Below are 21,925 nucleotides of genomic sequence, written 5' to 3'. Positions count from 1 at the left end.
CAGCTTTCCAATTAGAGAACTTGCTCCCAGATGTACTTGAATTCAGTCTCCAGATATAGTCCCTTTGTTTACTCTGTATGTAAGACAAGTCTCTTAAGTGACTTAATTAGCTATAGTACTAGCATTGAAACTGTACTTTTAATAGTAGGTCATAGTTAACCAATATGCAACTTACAGTTACATATTGGTTGAGTGCTCCCTTGCATACATTTAATGTCAGCCCACTAAATTGTGGTCTCTTTTGGGTTAGCTGCCTGGGAAGCTCAATGAACTGGATCACAATGGAGACCTTGCTTTAGATTTAGCCCTTTCTCGGAGATTGGAAAGTATTGCAACAACACTGGTCAATTACAAAGCTGATGTGGATATGGTGGACAAGAGAGGCTGGAGTCTGTTACACAAAGCCATCCAAAGAGGTAAGGCTATTGAATACAAATGTTACCATTACAGTATAGAATAACTTGCTTTTGCAACTTACTTCCAGTAGTAAGTATATCCTAATTGAGACTGATTTTATGCATCTCTTAATATCTTCTGCCAATGACTCAATGTTAGTTTCAAAAATTCCTTGGCAAAAGGAGACTGAAGCCTCAGGTTTAGGTTTATCTAAATATATTAACGTGAATAGAAATGACAGCGTTAAGCTTCGTGAAAAGGATTCTTTTTGGAGGTAAATGCTAGCTTGCTGAGTTGGCAACTGAAATGAAACTGCTAGTTTCTCTCGTATGAACTACTTCAGTGTTGTCCTAGTCCAAGGTGAATAAATTTTTTGGGAGGGCGGGGGGGAGAGATTCAGAACATGGGTATTTGAATTGTAGTTCCATTTAACGGAGGAGTGACACTGAGTGCCTAGTAAGTCGTTTAGACTGGCTAAAACCTCAGTAGCTCATACAGATATGTTGAAGAGGGTGAGAAGAGAATTTCTCTTCCCTCTCTTTCCTTCAGGATTGCAAGGTGTGTAGTAGCTATTTCTGCAGTAGTGAGTGAGTTAATAGGGCAAGTAGTTTCTCACCCTTCCTGCAGACAGTAGTCCTCCCTATCAGCTGTTTGGAGGAGGACCCTATCTTTTATGACAGTCAATGGAGAAAAGTCAGTCACTTACACAGACATCTACCCATCAACTTCCAGTGGGCAAGAAAACATTATTGGTACTTAAGTCAATGACTGTACTCAAACTCTTGAGCTGCTATCAACACAAGAGAAGAAGGAAAGCAGATACATAGGAGGATTCAGAGAACTCAATAGGAAATGGTTGCTGTGGCAGTAATGCTCAGGAGGCTTAAGAACTGAGAAACACCTTCTTGCCTTACATCTTTCCCTGACCAGATAGAGCTGCATGAGTCTCTGGTATAAACCCTAGTGGCCTCATTGTATGTTTAGCCTTCTCTGGTAGGCATTATTTCTTCGCTCTGACTGGCTGCAGTAGAATGCTGCTGTTGCTGCTTGCATGCATACTTGGTGAACAATAAATTAATGCTTCTCACAGGGATGTTTCTCAGTATTCATACAAACAGCTTATTTACATCTGAAGTAGTTTAGGAGCTCAAAATGCCAAGCAAACTTCCTTCATTAGCCTTAGGTCAATTACAGGTAGTCACACTAACTACACCAACAGAGTACAGGGTAGGGGGCGGGCATGATCCTAGGAAATACTAAGCATGACTTGGAAGGGAGCTGATTATCCTTGACTCTCACTGCAAAGGCTACGCTTTCTAGGAACTGGCTCTACATGTGTGAAGGTTGCATTTAATAAAACCATGAAACCTTGCAGAAGGGTAACCCTCAAGGGCTTCACCACTGTCAAACTTCTAAATTTTACTATTCATGTTTAAAGGCTTAAGTTGTATTTTCTTGTCAGTTACTTTGAAACTGATCTTTCAAATCTTGCCAGTAACTGCATTTTGGTACTTGAAGATGCAATCATGTAGTTACTCTTTTTTATTTGTATTACTATAGCAGCCTGTTTGACATCTCAGTTCTATTCTGGGGGAGCAGACTGTAGAGTCAAACCAATTATCTGACTTTAAGTACTTCCAGGATCAGCCTAATTGCTCCTGACTGAGGGAAGTTCTTCAGATTTCTAAAGTTATACTTTTAATGGGACTCTAACTATAGAGAGAGAGCATACAAAGCTGCATGCTGATAATGAATGTATGATTCACTGCTATATCAAAACTGTTATCTGTGAACTGGGAGGACTTTGAATTTTCCTCTGCAGTCTCAAAGGTTGCACTTCCAAAAACAATTAACTCATGGAAGTTAATTCTTGTACTTAACCAGGCATGGCAGGGGAAGGAAGGATGACTTTGAGGCACTAGACTGGGACCTAGCATTTATGAGTCAATTCCCAGGTCTCCCACAAATAGTCTGATTTGTAGCAAGTTACTTAATCTTGCTGTAAAATGGGGATAGTACTACTTTTCCCTGGCTTGTCTGGGTAGATTTTTAGAGCCTTTGAGGGGCAGGAAATGTCTCTTAAAATGTTGATATACAGTACCTACCATGATAGGGCCCTGCTTTCTGTAGGCACTTTACAGTGTAATGTAAATATCTTCAAAAAATAACTAGAGCAATGGCTTAAGCTGTTCCATACCCAGAGCCTCCTTGTTTAGTAACATGATGGTTGCAACCCCTGATACCTTCTGAACTAGAGGGAAGTTTGACAGGTATAGCCTCTGTCATACAGACTTACATTCTGAAAAGCTTAAGAATAGCTAGAATGAGACTTGCCTACTACCTTTTATATAACCAACTTTAACTTGTGTAAACAAGCTCCTATCTGTTGCCATTGTCCTATGACTCCATAACGGATCTAGTCCCATAGCAGAACAGCAAGGACCACTCTTTTCTCTAACCGAGAAGCTACAGTTTTTTGGCATAGGGACTAAGGAACTCACTCCAGTATGCTTTAAAACATTTTGGCCAAGTACTTCCATCCTAGCCCAAACAGTTTTTTCGTTAGCCAGTGTTTGCTATTTAAAGGTTTTCTAAGGAAGCCTGTTAATAAGGGGGGAAATAAATCTTTTGGAGGGGCCAGCCTGACATAAGCTTTATGGTATACATTGCAACTGTTGGCTTCTAGCAGGGAGGAACTTAATATCCAGAAACGTTTGTATAAGAATACATTTCATGATGCCTATGGAGCTAATGTGGATCACAATCTACTGGAAATAGCTTAGGTAGAGCATATAACAAATCTTAATCCGATGTGTAATCTGTTCCTTTTGCACATCCCAAAAGGAGATAAGTTTTCTGCCAGTTTTCTCATTAAAAATGGTGCCCGTGTGAATGCTGCTACACTGGGAGACCAGGAGACTCCTCTACACCTTGTTGCATCGTATAGCCCCAAGAAGCACTTGCCAGATGTGATGTCGGAGATGGCACAGATTGCAGAGTCCCTCTTACAGGCTGGAGCCAATCCAAACATGCAAGACTGCAAAGGAAGGTGAATATATTGGTTACCAGCGCTAGACACTGCTACCACTTCTATCTAATCAATGTGCTGCAACTTATTCAGAAGTCTCTGTACCTTCATGGGAATAGACAAACATGTCTCAAACCAAAAAAATCAATCTAAATTATTTCAATGGGAGACTTGCAAATACCTTCATCTCACTTGCAGACAGTGATATTTTAGTAAATGGCATTCTTCTGTCGGGCATTACTGAACTGAAGGCAATGCCTTAGAAATAAGGTGAAGGAGGGAACCAGCTGGTGAAAGACATGGAGAACAATTGTACACTTTACTGATCAGCAATATTTAGTTAGGCAATGGAAATAAGAGATGAGACAACACAGCGAACAGTTGTCCCAAAAATTGTTGGGATCCCCTGGATAGCAAGCTAAGATGACAGATACAGTTTTTGTTGGGTACTCTAAGCACAACCATACTTTTGAGTCCCATATACAAAAACATTTTGAGGCTTTCATTGTATCACTGTTTTTTGGTAGAGTAACAAATATCCTATCGAAGAACAGTAGTAGTCTGTGGAATGTGCAAGATTGCTAGATCTGAGTACTGGGAAATGGACTAAAGGTAACAGTCTGAAGGACCCAAATTTACCACTAGGAGAAGTTAAATCTTTAGGTGCTGCCTAAGATTTACATAGAGCTAAAGTGCTCAGGTCTCCAATCCAAAAAAGCTTTTGGTGTCCCTCTTTTTTCTTCTTCGTTCTGTTGAGACAGATTTGTACTTGGCCTTTGATTCTGAAAGTCAGTGGGCAGGTGGTGGAGGAGCAAAGTCTGACCTGAGTCTGAACTTTTATGGGAATGTGAAATGAAATCTTGATGTCAGAAAAATGTCTGTCTTTCACCAGCTTGCAACTACTTCCTAATTGTAATTGACTCTCTCTCTCTCTCTCTCTCTCTCTGCAGGACCCCATTACATGCATCAATTGTTGTTAGGAATGATCCTGTATTCAGTCAGCTTCTCCAGTGCAAACAGTAAGTCTCTCCATTTTTTTTTAATTTGAATAGGGTATTCCAAAGCACATCATACACTGGAGAGGACTGTATAGCTGTAAGCTAGGTCGTCTTGTTAAACAGTAGTCCTAGTCACTTGGCATTCCTCAGCTACTAGATTCTGTGGATGCAAAATCATGTAAGTCTCTGTATGAGGTAGTGTGACCTATATCACCTTGATTATATTTCTAGCTTTGCTGCTGGATAATATTGGGCAAGATATTTCAATTTTTTTTTTTTTTTTTTTTTTTTTTTTTTTTTTTTTTTTTCCCCTTTTTCCCCCCCTTAAAAAATGGGGTGTTACTGACCACCTTTTGAAAGCATTATGGAGTTACTCGAAAAGAGCTATCTAGTGCTAGCTATTGCATACGAGTTCAAATGGAACTTTTTGTTGTTGAAGATATGGTCTTCTGGCTGTATAGATCCCCCCCCCACCTCCATGCTACCCTACTTTTCAAGAAGGTGAAGTGCACAGCAGTATCTTTGGGGGTAGGTAAAATAAAGCAGTACTGCTCTGAACTAGAATTGCAAGATGGATGAGCAATTATCAAGCTCTCGTAATAGTTAGTCGGAAATCCTTGTTAGGTCGGGTTCAACTCCAGGGGGAGTGAATCCCATTAACCTCCTGGGGAGATGAATAGGGCACTTGAGATGACTTAGGGAGAGCAATCCCTTCCTGCATGCTCTAGGTAAAATGTATACATACACCTGTATTGAATTTACAACTGAGAGTCTTTAGTGCTATATCTCCAATAGGAACCTGCCTCTTAAGAGACTATCTTGAAGCTTGTCTTATGACCACACTACTATAGCCTCAGAATTTTCTTCCCTAGTGCAGTTTAACTTCACCATTGGGTTTAAAGGCCTATAACTATAGATCTAAGCAATAATAGTCTTAGTAAGACCTTAGCAGTTGTGTTATAGAACTATGTAATGGTGATACTTTTTAATGGAGTCTTGCTTATCAGATTCTTGGAAGGTATTCCTTGGTGCAGGGTATTTTAAGAGGTACAAATAAGGGGCTATCTCAAAATTTAACTTTTTTTATTTGTTAGATTAGACTTAGAATTGAAGGATCATGAGGGAAGCACAGCTCTGTGGCTTGCAGTTCAGTATATCAAAGTGTCTTCTGACCTGTCCATTAACCCTTTTGATGATGTACCTGTTGTAAATGGAACCTCCTTTGATGAGAATAGCTTTGCAGCAAGACTAATCCAGCGAGGCAGCAATACAGATGCACCTGACACAGTAACAGGTAAAACAGAGGTTTGTATTCATACTTAGGCAAAAGGTTTGCCTGATAAGGTCACAAATATAGAAATTGGCATAAAAGCTCATTTTAATAACATAAGACTGGCCCTGCTAGGTCAGATCAAAGGTCCATCTAGCCCAGTATCCTGTTTTCTGACAGTGGCCATTGCCAGGTGCCCCAGAGGGAAAGAACAGAATGGGTAATCAAGTGATTCCTCCCGTTGTTCATTCCCAGTTTCTAGCAAACAGAGGCTAGGGACACCATTCCTGGGTAATAGCCATTGAGGGACCTATCCTCCATGAATTTATCTATGGCATCTTGCTTCAAAGTAAGGTGGGTGTTGGTGGTGGTTTGTGTGGTGGTTTTGTTTGTCATGTTTTCTACTGAGGTCTGTACTGCTACTAGTCTTATTTTTGTTACCTTAATAAGATAGACTTTGGTCTGAAAGTGATTCTGAACCCTACTATATATTGTCTAGCACTCTGACTCATAGCTGCACATGTCAGCTAAAATAACTTAAAACATAAGTGGCTAAATGAATTCCTTTCAAAATTTTATATATACTCTCCGTGATGAGAATTACAGATGCTGTCACAGGGAGGTGAGGGAGGCTTATAGAATGGGTAGAAAATCCTGAGACTTTCCGTGAAGTCAGGAATATTCCATGCTGTTAAAGTCCTGGAATTGTCCTCCCTTCCTTTCCAAAATGTGTAGCTTATTCTGTGGTGACAGCTTGAAAACAGAAATGTAATGTTGAAGGGGCTGATCAGACATGCCTATCCTTCAATAAGCAGCATTTCTGATGCTGGTCTTTTGAGTTCTAAATCTCGTGGGGAAGGATGCTAGGGATGTTTCAAATTATAATATTAAATCAATGGATAGTACTTTAACTCTGCATGCACTTTCATATTACCTTTTAGGAAACTGTTTATTGCAGAGAGCAGCTGGAGCAGGAAATGAAGCAGCTGCTCTTTTCCTGGCAACCCATGGGGCAAAAGTGAACCATAGAAACAAATGGGTAAGAAGTTAAGAGGGGGTGTGTGTTTGTGTCCCATTTCTCCCCCCCCCCCCCCATTGATGAAAATCTGGAATGTTAGAGTGGTGATGACCATATAATGGTGTATAGACAATTGTATTCTGTTCCCATGGCATTGCATCCTGCAGTGATGTGTTAACACTTCTCTCCCAATAATGCCTGTCATCGGTCCATATTTAGAGATGCTGAGATTCAGTTAAAAATAGGCTAGTTGAGCATAGTGTCTACTAGTACACAATAAACAAAAGCAGTCTTGGAAGCCGCTATACACTCCTGTAATTGGGAGGGCTTCCTGTTTTTAACTGTTGGTTTCAGAATGCCTCAACTTGTAATTTCTCTTAAAGGGGGAAACTCCATTGCATACATCTTGTCGGCATGGCCTATCAAACCTTACGGCAGAGCTTCTGCAACAAGGAGCCAATCCTAATATCCAGACTGAAGAAGCAGTGCCTAGTCAGAAGGATGCATCCTCACCATCTGCATCAGGGAATGTGTATCTGCAAACTCCCCTTCATATGGCTATAGCGTATAACCACCCTGATGTGGTATCAGTCATACTAGAGCAGAAAGGTAGGCTTTTGTTCAAGCTGTATCACTACTGCTGGATGGTGTGATTATGCAACTTCCATACCATGGCAAGCTATGTATCATGTGAGTCTGATCTGTCTCCCTGTAGGCTGACTTTTTTTTTTTATATATTTAGCTTCACCATTTTCCAAGAGTAAGTTCTCAGTTGCTAGTTTAGCACAAGCGGAGACTCTGGAACATCTTCTAGTTGTTCATTGTTAATTTAATATACTCTCCTGATGTATAAAGGCAGTGTCAGTATAGATCTGTAGTCTTGGAGGCTGGATTTAGAATGGGGAAGGCGCAAGACACCCGCACTAATACCAACTCCTTCAGTTTCTTTCTGGCCCGGTGTTTCAGACTGACAATAGAAAATTGTAAACTCGTGTCACCAAGGAAAAAATATTCAGGTGGGTGGCAGGTCTCAAGCCTAGGATCTTTGTAACTACTTATGTATTTGCTGCAATTAGACATGGAGACATAAGGACAGTGGATGGATATTTCTGCTGTTCCTTGGGAGGCAGGATGTGATTATCATGTCAATAACTTTCCAGAATTTTAGTGTGGTGGGGTTTTTTTGTTAACATTATGGGTGAAGGATGGCTAGTGTTTGAGCAGTAGCAACAAATTTCCCTTAAACATCCTAAGAGCTACTTGAGGAAAAAAATTTTTGTAATACTTCCGAAAATTGACATGTTCAATTGAAATCCAAGTATAACAAACAGGTTTTGAGATCAGTTTCAAGCCAACATTGATGCTTAGAAATACAGGAACACTTTTGTATAACATTGGGTTAAAATTCTGTGATACTGTCCTTCAGCTAATGCCCTTCATGCTACCAACAACTTGCAAATCATTCCTGACTTCAGTCTCAAGGACTCTAGAGACCAGACCGTATTGGGACTAGCATTATGGACAGGTAAGGGTTTATAAATTCTCAGTCTGTGTGTTGGAAAATAGTTGTGAAAGACTTAATGTGAATCCTACACACAAGTCAGGAGGGGAACCATATTGACGATCACTCTTTTGTTTATGGAACTACTGTATTTTTATGTTCTTTTAATTTTAAAAGTGGGTAAAAAGGTGCAAAACACTTGAGTTTTCTGATTAAATATCAGGGTTAACGTTGGGACGAGAAGATAGAAAAAACTAATAGAGAACTAAGTGCTGCAAGTTAAAGCAGTTAAGTGCTTTTGTTTAATTCTTGAACTGCACATTAACAGTATATGTACACATGCATGGATATCTTGCACTCCATTGCCGTATTTAACAGACAGCCTTGTATTTACACTTGAGCTAACCTAATTTATTAAGGGGAATAAACCTATTGGATTTTCTTAACAAGTATTGTCATTTACTTGAGTGGCCCAAAATTTTGAGTGAAAAATCAGTAACAAACAAAACAAAAAATAGCTTTTGTCAAACCCCAGAATTATCTGGGTAAAAACAAAGGGCCTTATAGTCCAGTAACTGTCCAACTCCAGGCTTCAGAGACTTAGTGTGTCCTTCAGGTTTTTTTTAGAAACCTTGTTAAACTAGAGGAAATAAAATCTTAATCAGGAGGACTCATGAAAATTCACTGTAGTTCCATGGTGCAAATTTCAGAGAACACTTAGGGTTAAGTTTTATAGCCACTTTTTAAAGCTTTGTATCTACTTTGTGAGACAGATTTGTCTTTTGGATTGCTTCATACACTGAGAGTAATGAGCCAGCAGATGGAAAGACTGCCCCCTCCCTTTCCAAGCACATGGAAAGTATAGTGCTGTACGTGTAAAAGGAAAACTTTCCTCAATCTATTGGTGGCAATATGTTCCCTTCCCTATTTCTCCAAAGTTACTTTCCACTTAAATGAATTGGACAAGTCATAACTCCTTCGTCTGACACTTGCATCTAGCCATCCTTAGTTTGTGTGGCCTCAGTGTACTGTAGGATAGCTTTCTGGCTCTCAATGAGATCTGAACTTCATGAAAGACAAGCCAGTATGCTTAATTTTCCTTGCAGTCGGACATTTTGGTACACAACTACTTCAGATCCATGTAACAGCTAGGATATTTATATATAATGTCCTATTTTGGATCAGTTGAATTATCTTAAAAGCAAAATGGTGATGGAATCTATTATGGCTATATATCTTTATTCTAGCTTGGCATTTTTAAGTGCACTTCTGGAACTATGGCAGTGCAATAGGTTAGGCGCCTAAATACTATAGTGCTGGACGCTTAGGATTCTATGAGTGCCAAAGATGAAATGTCAGTGAGATGTAAAGCTGGTGCACTAACTTGTTTGTTGTTGTTGTTTTAGCCAAATTCAAATCCTGTCTTCAGTTAGGGCAGGGAGGGGCAAACAGTGGTCTCATTCTAGCTACGTTTTTGTGCACAACGTAAATCCATTACAGTTCAGCAGTTGTCACCCTCTGATCAGGAGAGGCCTAGAGTTAGACATGGTGATGAAGGTCAAGCTGAAGAAGTATCGTCAGAGCTATGCTGAAAGCCACTGTGCTATGCCTGGCTCCAAGTGTTCTAATCTTCATGAATACTAAATCCACTTTCCATTTAAGACAAACAACCTTAAACAGGGGCATTAGTGTGGCTGGTGGAAAAATTAACCACCTCACATACTTGTGAAGATAATTTTACTGATGTTAAAATTAGCTAGTGATGGTTTACAGGTAGAGACAGGTTTTTTTACCTGTTATAGATCATTACTGCAATTTGAAAGTTTCAGGTTCATTTTTTTCAATATATTAAAATTGGAAAGGTCTTGATACTAATATCTTAATGGGTAAAACTTTAGAGGATCCTTATTGTAACTCAGTTTCTGTAGGGATAAATATTAACAAGTTGTCACTTTCCAGGCATGCACACCATAGCAGCTCAGCTACTTGGGTCTGGTGCATCCATCAATGACACAATGTCAGACGGACAGACTCTGTTACATATGGCAATACAGAGACAGGATAGCAAGAGTGCTCTCTTCTTGCTGGAACATCAAGCAGATATAAACGTCAGGTAAGTGTGTGGTGGTTTGTGTGGTTTTTGTGTGTGTATCTGTTGCTGTAGCTCTGAATTGGAAGAATACATAAGAAAAGTGATTGAATTAAACTGCTGCTAAATGAACAGCTCAGGAGTGAAAAGTGCCTATTCTCTTCACTCAAATCCAAGATATTGAACTATATAACTTGTCCCAAAATGAGTTTTTAATTATGGTTGGTGTACCACCTACAAAGTTGGTAACACACATACTACCTTCTATCTATGTCAGATTTCCTACAGATCGCAAAGGTTGGCTTGCCCAAGGATCAAGGGTTAGAACAGGGGTAGGCAACCTATGGCACGTGTGCCAAAGGGAGCATGCGAGCTGATTGTCAGTAGCACTCACACTGCCTGGGTCCTGGTCACCGGTCTGGGGGGCTCTGCATTTTAATTTAACTTTAAATGAAGCTGCTTAAATTACGTATAACAATAGTTTAGTTGTCTATTGTAGACTTATAGAAAGAGCCCTTCTGAAAACATTAAAATGTATTCCAGGTCTGTTGCATCTTACGCGCATTAAATATGCACGATTTCAGCTTTACGCGGTCGGCAAAAACAAAAGAGAATAACAATTTTAATACTGTACTTGTAGTGCGGGCGATTCCGCCCACCATTACACTCAGTGTAATTTTGACTATGTGTGATATTTGCTTTACGCGGTGACTGCGGAACGTAACCCCCGTGTAAGATGTGACAGACCTGTATTGGCACACGAAACCTTAAATTACAGTGAATAAACGAAGCCTCGGCACACTACTTCTGAAAGGTTGCTGACCCCTGGGTTAGACCATGGCCCTAGCATTAACTCAGCTTTTTAGCTACTATTGGTGTTTTGTATTCTGAGTCACTCAGCATAGTGGTATGGGGAAGGGGTGACATGAAATTCTTTCAGTGCGAGATCTGCTCTCTTGAAACTTGTGTGTGCAGGTGCCCAGGTCTAACTTTACAAAATCCATGTGCATCCTTAAATCTGAATCGAATTTTCAGCAATAGATATCAAAATTCTCAGCCCAGTAAGAGGAATGGAAGCACCTCAGGTTTTTAGAGCTGTTAATATCTGCTGACTCAGGAAAACAGCTTAGCATTGGTTTACACTTGATTCATCCTTGGAAGGCATTCTTCCAAATCATTATTGCTAGAAACCTAAAATTAAATGTAAGAGAACGCCTCGTGAGGTGGGAGCCAGTGAACAGGCTGAGTGACACTGTTGGACTAATGTCAAACCTCCTTGTCATAGTCCAGTGCCTCTAGTTCACCTTAGCTCTGAAGTAGTGTTTCCTTATGAATGATTTCATGCTCCTCCCTGGCAGTAACTGCCCTAAAAAGCAATCTTTGGTTTCAACAGATGTTACCTAATTGTACTGCAAACAGACATGCTGAACTGCACCTTGATGCTGTCCATTAATACAGCAGCTTTAACATTATGGCAGTGATAACTGTTGGAGGAAAAACAGTGAAAAGAGACACTAATCATGTGGCCAATGTCTAAATGTGGTGACATGCCCTTCATATGTGTCTTAAATTAGACACTCTTTTTCTAACCAAGGAGTTTAAAACCCAAGTGTATGAATCAAGGGCTGATACTGATTGGTCTGCCAATAAATCACTGCAACAGAAGGTCTGTATTTTTTAATGAGGTGACAACAATAGACCTTATACAGCAACTGTACATATTACAGAACTCAGGATGGAGAGACCGCTCTTCAGCTAGCTATAAAAAACCAGCTTCCGCTTGTGGTTGATGCTATTTGTACCAGAGGGGCAGACATGTCCGTGCCAGATGAGAAAGGGAATCCTCCACTATGGCTTGCCCTGGAAAATAATTTGGAAGATATTGCATCGACTCTGGTGAGATGAGCATTTTCACTGTACCCTTGAATTTTTAGTGTTTGTCAGATTTTGTGGTTCATTAGTAATCAATCAAATGCTATTGAGAAGCCAAATTAATTTCTAGTATGCTAATGGTGTAGGAATCAATAACCACATGGGCTTCTGTAGCACTGTCAGATCTGGTACCAGTCTACCATATCCAAAGTGGGCTTTTAAACTTTTTTGGAAGACTTCTTTAAACTCCTGCTTTAGTTTCTAGTCAAAACTTAAATGCTTCCCACCAGTGCACACTTCTCAATGCTGTTTTTAAACTTTCATGACTCTTGAATCTGTATATCATCCCTAGTTTTTTTAGGTTCCTTGAGAACTTGTTGGAAAATGTCAAGAACCAACAAAAATTTAGTATTGCAGCAAGAACTAAGTATTTGCTGGACCACATGCTCATCTTCCTGTATGGGATTTAGTCTGTAAAGGTACACTAAAGCTTGTACGTCTACTCATGTAACTCTCACTACTGAATCTGGTTTTTTTTATCATGTAAGCTTTATAAAATACCAAACAGGCTTCAACTTGATTCTTCCAAACAAGATCTCATGCATTAGGTGATCCAGCAATGCTCTTACTACTATTAGTGTCTTCGTTAGATACAGGAGGGTTGTCATAAATGGATAGGTAAGGTAAGGGTTAAGTTTCTTTTACCTGGAAAGGGTAACCAAACACCTGACCAGAGGACCAATCAGAGAACTGGATTGTTTAAAGTCAGGGCGGGAATTTGTATACTCGGGGTCTTTCAGTTGTTCTTAGCTATGAGGAAACAAGTCTCTTCTAATTCTCTCCTAATACTTTCTTCTAAACATCTGTACGTACCCGAGGAACCGCAAGTATTCCGCTATGTGTCTTTTGGGTTGATTTACCTGTATGTTATTTGTTGTGCTGGTTTAATTGGGCTATCTTTAAATCAGACTGTTTCTTTATATTTTCTTAATAAGCAAGCGCTGTATTGAGTTTCTTAATGCAAGAGATTGTTTTATATTTTTCTGTCTTTTTTTTCTATGAAAGTTTTCTCGTTAACTTGTGAAATTTCTTTTTCCGTAGGGGAGGCAAAGGGAAAAGCCGGCTGTGGGCTATTTTCCTTTGGGTCCAGGGAAGAGCAGTATACAGGAAAGAGAACGCGAATTTCTCTCTGTTCTCTGGTGTGTACAGTTTTTTTCCTCATTCTTGGAGCAAGGGGGTGGCAGAGCCCAGCTGTGGGTATTTTGCTCTCCATTGCCTGAGGGAAGCAGAAAAGCTGGTTTCTCTGGGGTCACACAGCGTTAGCCGCGAGGCAAGCCTTGATAAAGGAGGGAAGTATTTCCCTGCTTTAGCATCCAGGGTATTGGGAATCTGGGTGTCCCACAAGGGGGTGGGACACCAGAGGGAAGGAAAGGGGGGATCAGCCCCATAGTATTAATTCCTGATCGGGTGGCCTGCGAGATCCAAGCTGGTAGTGAGCTTGGGGGAGTTTCAGGTAAGCCCCCAAACTTTGGACGCAAAAGTCCAGGTTTGGGACAGGACCAGATTGTGGACGCTAAAGTTCAGGTCTGGGACTGGGAGGCTAGATTACCACAAGGGTATTTCAGTGGTCACTTCCGCAAGGGACTTTAAATAGAAGGGAGGGTGGGGGGAGACTGTCAGTACCTAAACCAGAGGGTTTTTAAAAAATGCTGACAAGTTGAGAAATTTTGGCTTCATAACTGCTCTCCATAAGGATGCTTCTTTTTAAGCCTAGGAATTGTGTGGGATCAATACATACTATATTGAGATGGGAAGACTAACTTTCAAATAAGTAAATACTGCTCTATTACTGCAGAGAATGACCTAAACATAAGCCATATGATATGGCAGTGACTATTAGTTAACACATCTGTAGTACAACACTACGAAAATCAATGCAACTTATCTGGAAGGATCTAAAAGCTTTTTCTAAGGGTTCCAGCATATGAAGGTAAAATGTATAACTATATAAATATAAGGGTCAAAAACTGGAAATGTAAAATTTTCAAAACTCTGAAATATAAGTGGTCTGACTGTCAAAGGTATTGACAGCTCCAACTCATTAGCTTCCCTTCAAGTTGGGGGTGCTCACTCTATCGGAAAAATAAAGTCACTTTTTAGGTCCCTACATTTGAAAATTTAAGCTGTATTACTTCTAAAATTTTCTATCCACCTCCTTCAGATTGTGGGAGATGTGACTTTCTGAAATTTAAGCATTGACTCTTGTGTTCATGGTTGCATAGCAGAGCAAGATTCAAAGTACACATTAATCTAAAATGCATGGTAAAATAGTATTGGTTATTAAAATTTAATTAGTCCTGTTTTAATTTTTGGGGGGAGAGGGGGGCGGAAAACTATGCCCAAGTGTGCATGGAATTTGAGGATATATTAGGAATATTCGACTGCAGCTTTTTTAGAATTATTCTTGTAAGTCAATTTGTTACTGATTACTGACCCTATAATATCATTGCTAACTTCAGACAAGTTTTTTTATGCCAGTCTTGTTGCTGGCTATGTGTGAAGTTGGGAAGGTAAATGTTCTGTGGGATTTTTGTGCAGCCAGTTGTTTAAATAGCAATGTCTCCAAGTTGTCTCAATTGCCATAACTATTCTTTAGTTATGTAGTTGCATAACTTGATCACTTTTGCTATAGGTATTACTTAGCAAGCAGATCACTTGTAATAAATCATAATAGCCATTTAATTTAAAATCACCTTGCACGTCAAACTCCAACTTGAAGCTATTTTTATAGCCAAAGTTATTAACCCCTTAACAAAAAGAAGTGCAGCTACATTATTCATAGCAACATTATTCTAGTGAGCTTACTTTAATTTTAGCTTAGGTATGTTCCTGTGGTGTTTAAAGGCTTTCTTGCTTCTTTGTGAAAGCTTATTAGTAGTTGTTAATATATCTCAAAATACCTGCTAAGAGAACTGGCTGGCCAGCTTCCCCCCTACCCGCACACTTTTTTTTTTTTGTTTTTTTAAGCTTTTAGAACTTTTGGCATCAGTCCTCCCTGCTCCTCCCCCGCCCCCCTCCCCCCCATTCTAGAAAACTTTCCAGCACATCTTGTTGGTAAACAAATCGGGTTTGATGTAGCAACTTAAGTTCAGACAGAGCTGTAGATGACTTGACTTTCTACGTGCATGTAAGAGTTGGGGCAGGGTGATGTCTTAATTCTGTAAAGAATGAGTGTCCTCTGGCAACAACATATTTATAATTCTGAACAATTTTTAATTGAATGAATTCTTCCATTCTTGCCTAGAAGGGTGCACTCACTGCAACTTGGATTTGGTTCCTCATTCTGCTCTAGGTCCCTTTCCATTGAGCATGACTAAAGTTTTTGATGTGCAGTGCATTTTCCCTGTGAACAGGGTTATAGGAAGTGATATTAGACATACTGGATCTCCCACTTATGTGTGTGTGGTGAGAGTTACCATGGACCTGATAAGCTGGAGCTACAAACCACCTTGCGCTTACTGGATGGATGACTAATTTGGTCACAAACACATTTGGAACTTGTTCCTCTTATTGCAATCTCATAAAAATATTTCACAGGACTAGAGACAGCAGTTCCTAATCCACCTTTTCACAAGGGGAATATATTATGAAAGCCAAGAACTATGGAAGGAATAACTCCCCCCCCCCCCCCAATGCAGTGTTAGCATCATGGTGGGGAGGGAGGTGTTTCATTTGCTACTCTTTTTTTAAAAATAAAAAAATAGCCAAGTGAATGTGTAACTGAGATGCAGGCATATTAGCTTATTGTGTTTCATTCTTAATTCAGGTAAGACATGGCTGTGATGCAACTTGCTGGGGTCCAGGACCAGGTGGATGCTTACAGACACTTCTGCACAGATCTATTGATGAAAACAGTGAACAAATAGCATGCTTCCTTATTCGCAGGTCAGATACAAGTCTGTTTTACAAAGTGGCGTAGCCATTTCGGTCCTGGGATTTTAGACAAAGTGGGTGAGGCAATATCTTTTATTGGACCAACTTCTGTTGGAGAGACAGACAAGTTTTTGAGCTACCCAGAGTTCTTCAGGTTGGTGTAGCTCAGAAGCATCTCTCTCCCCCTCTCCAACAGAAGTTTAATTCAATAAAAGATTACCTCACTCACCTTATTGCACTATAAAGGAAACGTTTTTTTAAAAGTTTGTGCACACATCTTCCTTGTTCTGAACCTTCAGACAGCACTGTCCATCATACTGGAGAGTGATGCTTTCCCAGTGGATGCTGTCATCGGCATTACCCAACTCATCAGTTCGGTAACTTTTTTTTAATGTGCTCCAGAAAAGACGCTTTTAACATCTGCAAACCAAGCATAGGTGTACCAGGAGAGGGTAAATGTACATCTTACTTTTGTTACACACTAACAGTGTGTATGCACCCTTCATTAATCTTAGTGGATTGGTCGTTCTCATTAAACTCGCTCTCTTTTTGTTTAGGTTTTACTCTTTAGTGTGGAACAGGCTTCATAAATGAAGCCCTGACAAAAGCTACTGGGTACACACTGCATAGTAGCTCACAGTTGCTGTTTTGAAATGTCAGTTACGCTATTTAAGGGACTTCAGTTTCTTTCAGTAGTCTAACATGCATCTTGGGGGGAGGGGGGGGACTTTAACAATGAAAAGCTTACACTTTTTTGTAGTAAATGTGTAAATTCTCACTAGTGTTAAGGATGCTACTATAATCATAGATGAGGGTAAAATGAACTCTTTCAAGAGGTTTAACGTGTGCACACACGCAATAGCTGCTAGTGACCCTCTTGTAAGGAAAGAGCTTTCGATATTGGTTGGGAACTGCTAGCATCAGTTCATCCAACATTGGTATGTTGCTGCTTTCCTTTTAGTGGTTGTGATGTAAATAGTCCTAGACAGCCAGGTGCTAACGGAGAAGGAGAAGAGGAAGCACGTGATGGACAGACACCTCTGCATTTGGCAGCCTGCTGGGGGCTGGAAGAGGTGGTACAGTGCCTTCTAGAGTTTGGTGCCAATGTAAATGCACAGGTATGTAAAAATATATAGGTCGTCTTCTTTTTTAAAAGTGAAGACTCTCTTGTAAACTATCTCTTTCCAGCTTCCTTGAGACTTCTGATTTAACATGGGAATCTTTTTGTCACTATTTTGGTGTCAATATGTTGCATCTTTAAAATGAAAATAGACTATTCAGTGCTCTCCCTTCTTAGCCACACATTTGGAAGGCTTTTTGTCTGATTGGACTGAGAGATCTACTCAACTGGCTGTCGTACATGTATGCAACTTCGTAATAGAGATGGTTTCAGAGTGCTAGCCATGTTAGTCTCTATCATCAAAAAACACTGAGTCCTTGTGGCATCTTGGAGACTTAAAAATTTATTTGGGCATAAGCTTTCGTGGGCTGAAATCCAGTTCATCAGATACATCCAATGAAGTGGGTTTTAGCCCACAAAAGCTTATGCCCAAATAAATTTGTAAGTCTCTAAGGTGCCACAAGGACTCATTGTTCTTTTTGATAGATGTTTATCTCTTTGCATATATTGTTATCCCCTCCGGATTATAGAAACTGAACTATTAATTGTTTTTTAAGAATCTAATAAAACCCTGAACTTAGGGTGCACACATGCCCCAAAGGTCCTGCCTGACTATCCAAAATGTTCTGTTTGACTAGATGTATGGCATTTGTTTGTTAGAACTGCAATCCCATATGTAACTACATGTATGTAGGTAATGATTTATGTGATCCATCCCAAAACTTCCACCAATCTGAAAATGCATCATAGCATAGTATGCATGTCAGGTAATCCTGAAAGTATCTTCGTTTATATGTTGCATCAATTAAAACAGTTTTTAGATCAAATTATTAAGGCATTTGTTTGCTTAATCCATGGAATTTTCTAGTATGTTCAGTGCTTATTTCTTCTCTAGAAATGAAGTCCTAAATGCCTCAATAGCTAACACAAATAGAGTAGATGAAAATAACAGGTAACAGATATCCTAAAGTAAATATACCAATGTGCTTGTATGATGCAGGAAGGGGAAAGAACTTTTTAACCTGAAATAGGCAGGTGGAAGTTGGGGGGGAGGGTAATGTTCAAGTAGTCCATAGCTGAAATAGTAAGTCTTAGTGATATTTGCTTGAGGGTTTCTTCAGTGGGCACATTGTGGACACAACTGCTAAATACTCATGAATCCAACGTGTGGCTCTTATTGGACAGGGAGAAGCAGTATCTGTGAATGCGTGAATCTGCTTGTTTGAACAGGTAGCCCAGATTAAGGTCTATTTCCCAAGGACCAAGCCAAGTAACAAACTAGACTCAATCTGTTAAATAACAGAGGCTATAAATGTTTCCTTAAATAATTTAGTACCTTTAAATCCCCGTATCAGGACACTATATATCCCATGCTTGCTGTACAACTGTCTGTTTTAGAGATGAGAGGAAGCTTCTGCCTATTACTATATCTCTGATATGCAATGTGAAATTCGTGATCTCGATTTGTAGGATGCAGAGGGAAGAACTCCAATCCATGTTGCCATTAGCAACCAGCATAATGTCATCATTCAGCTGATGATTTCACATCCAGAAATCAGATTGAATATGCGTGACCGGCAGGGCATGACTCCATTTGCATGTGCTATGACCTACAAGAATAACAAAGCAGCAGAGGCAATCCTGAAGCGGGAGGCAGGAGCTGCTGAGCAGGTAAGGTGGGGACATGATATTCATATTAAGTTCTTTAACTGACTAGATGCACAGGTGTGTTAGTAGCCTGTGCCCTGCAGAGATTATACTTTATTTTGTTCTTAGCTTCCTTATTCCAGATATTAATCCAGTGTGGCATGATACCAAGGCCTGCTAGAAACCAAAGGCTGCCTGTGTTGAAGTGGTGTGCTGAGCCTTGGTGTCCTCATTGTTCTATATAGTGTCTTGTCAATTCCTATAGCCATATTATCTCCACATCATGCTCAGTATAAATTGAAGGGTGAGTCCAGGCAGACTTTAGTAGTAGTTGTTGTTAATAATAATAATAATTAATAAAAAAAAAAAAAGCCAGGAGAAGCAGGGTGCTAGTAACTTTGTAGTGAAATAAAACTTGTTTCAAGCTGTCTAATGTTATGGACTTCTACTGAAGTAAACAGGCTAGAATAGTATTATAATTCTTAAAATTAGTAAACTCTTTCTTTGTTGGTCAAGTACTGGCATTTGGACAGCTTGTTCTGATGCAGGACAACACCACTCTTAGCTGTGACTTAGCAATGCAATATAAAACTGTGGAACCTTCACCTGTATTGTCAGGCTTCTTGGTGGAAATTTTGGACTTCCGTTCAGCAGTCTTCTCCTACCTTGTGTAAGTTAACTACCTATTGAGTAGTTTGGGTGCATTGTTAAATCTGTTACCTGCAGTATCTAAACCTTGTTTTCTGTGAAGTATAACATAATCCTAAAAATCTGTGGTGCACTACTTAATGTTGCCTTGAAGGCACATGTGAACAATGCCATCCACTCAGTGTTGTCCGTCTTTTTCCCCCTTCGCCCCCACGATAATGTGAGCACATCTTGCATTAGTGTGTTGGGACTGTATGTTGCCTTCCCTTGCACTGTTATACTCATGTAAACGCATTTAACCAAAATGTATTCCACAAATAACAAAACTGTTAACCTGTTTTGCCTATTTCATTAAAATATTATCCAACCTGCAATTACATCTAGAAATTAATAACAAAATATACAAACTGTAGAGAGATAAATACGAAACCATACAAGCTTGTAAAATACTGGTCTGAAAAATGGAGGACCTTTTTAAGAGCTAGCAAATGCGTTCAACCATATTTCTTGGTAACTTAGTATCAGTTGCAGGGAATTGATGCTATCCAGTGGGTCTCCTCTATCTCTAACATCTGGTTTTACAGTGAAAGAATGAGAATGGGCTCTCTGCTTGCAGATAATAACTGAAATGAGGGCAGCAGTAGGGTGACCAGATGTCCCAATTTTTGGGTCTTTGTTTTATATAGGCTCCTATTACCCCCTTACCCTCCTGTCCCAATTTTTCACATTTGCTGACTGGTCACCCTAGGCAGCAGGTATTTTATTTGTATTGTAACATCTAGGAGCCCTGGTGGTTGATGTACAAACAGAACAAAGACCATCCCTTTTTCTCCAAGGAGCTTACAGTCTAAATAGAAGACCAGAGAAAACGTATGGATATAGACAGACAACACAAGGAACAATGGGGCATGATTGGTCAGCATGATGGGCAGATGTCTCAGTGCACCAGCAGCCTAAAAAGTTGTCGAGTTTTTGTGAGCAGTACAGCTAAGTTGTCCTTAAGAAAAGATGTGAAGGAAGGATGAGGTTTTTTTTTGTTTTTTTTTTTGCAAATATTTACAGCAAGCTTCAGCATGGAAGACAACAGTTCTTGTTTGGAAGCTTAACACGTGGGCGATGGAGGCTGCTATCATTGGCCATTGCAGGGAGGGGTTGACATTTTTGTATTGAATGAGAGAGAGTACGCTCTGAAGGGCCTTGTAGGTGAAACAAGTAGCTTATGTTTGGTATGATAGAAGGGGAACCAGTAGAGGGGATGCATAGGGAAGGGTGATATGGTCAAAGTGACAGGGTAGGAAAATGATCTTTGTAGTTGCATTCTGAAAGGATGTGAGTGGGGGCGAGATTGTTTTTGTCTAGACATATGCTCCAAGGCACAATGTCTCAATTATTGAGTCATCCTTTTCTCTGGCTTTGAGAATTGCAGAGTACTGGTGGTCATCTAACAGACTTGATCTGTCCTGTTCTTCAGGAATGCCTTTATGAAAGGCTTCATTGTATGCATGCTCTCTCACTGCCTCAGGTGGATAACAAAGGTCGGAACTTCCTCCACATAGCTGTTCAGAACTCTGATATCGAGAGTGTGCTCTTCCTGATCAGCGTCCAAGCTAATGTGAATTCTAGAGTCCAGGATGCTTCTAAGCTAACACCTTTGCATCTAGCTGTACAAGCGGGCTCAGAAATTATTGTGCGCAATCTGGTATGTACTGGAGAAGATTGTAATGAATTTGAACTTAATGTACTTGATTTTCTTAGTGTCTCAATACCAATTATAAACCTTTCTAAAATAGCTCAACAGTCACCTAGAGTCTACAGCATTAAACTGGAGTTGAGATCCATGTGTCATGGTGCCAAGTCTTGGCCTAACTTGATATGACCACTTAATATCTGCCTCAGTTCATCTCTGTATAATGAGAATATTTGCCTCCCATCTAGTGGTGGTGTGAGAAGTAACTGGAAAGCATTTATGTAATGATCTAGTGTACTGGCTGCTGATATGCTCAAAGGAGACATTTTAGGGCTCTCATCAGTCTCATGTTTGTCTTCAGCTTCTTGCAGGTGCGAAGGTGAATGAGCTGACTAAGCACCGCCAGACTGCTCTCCACTTAGCTGCTCAGCAGGACCTGCCCATTATTTGCTCTGTCCTTCTAGAGAATGGAGTAGACTTCGCAGCTGTGGATGAAAATGGAAATAATGGTAAACGTATCTACTTCTATACTTTTGCAAATATTTGCAGTTTAGCAATCCAGCTCTTGGTATCCTCTGGTTTGGGAGCTGGCTGCTGAGTGGATTGCAATTTCTTCAAGGGTATAAAAGGGACAGGAGAAGTTTAACTTGAAAGTGGGGGCACATGACTTTGCTAGACGTCATAACTACTCTGGGATGTCAGCAATGCCACTTAACTT

General features: G+C 40.0%; 1 protein-coding gene across 1 annotated transcript in view; it reads left to right on the top strand.

The window, feature by feature from the left end:
• The window catches only part of ANKFY1 (ankyrin repeat and FYVE domain containing 1), a 54,474-nt gene that overhangs the window by 23,680 nt on the left and 8,869 nt on the right, over positions 1-21,925 (top strand). The window contains exons 7-20 of the mRNA XM_032786966.2: positions 251-416; positions 3,241-3,445; positions 4,375-4,443; positions 5,517-5,716; positions 6,634-6,731; positions 7,094-7,319; positions 8,137-8,235; positions 10,171-10,324; positions 12,028-12,196; positions 15,999-16,117; positions 17,067-17,223; positions 18,696-18,896; positions 21,043-21,219; positions 21,569-21,716. Of these exons, the coding sequence (XP_032642857.1) occupies positions 251-416; positions 3,241-3,445; positions 4,375-4,443; positions 5,517-5,716; positions 6,634-6,731; positions 7,094-7,319; positions 8,137-8,235; positions 10,171-10,324; positions 12,028-12,196; positions 15,999-16,117; positions 17,067-17,223; positions 18,696-18,896; positions 21,043-21,219; positions 21,569-21,716 (2,188 nt within the window). The remainder of the gene's footprint in view (positions 1-250; positions 417-3,240; positions 3,446-4,374; positions 4,444-5,516; positions 5,717-6,633; positions 6,732-7,093; positions 7,320-8,136; positions 8,236-10,170; positions 10,325-12,027; positions 12,197-15,998; positions 16,118-17,066; positions 17,224-18,695; positions 18,897-21,042; positions 21,220-21,568; positions 21,717-21,925) is intronic.

Source organism: Chelonoidis abingdonii, chromosome 20 (assembly GCF_003597395.2).
Source record: "Chelonoidis abingdonii isolate Lonesome George chromosome 20, CheloAbing_2.0, whole genome shotgun sequence".
NCBI classification, from domain to species: domain Eukaryota; kingdom Metazoa; phylum Chordata; order Testudines; family Testudinidae; genus Chelonoidis; species Chelonoidis abingdonii.
This window is presented reverse-complemented; position numbering and strand designations above follow the sequence as displayed.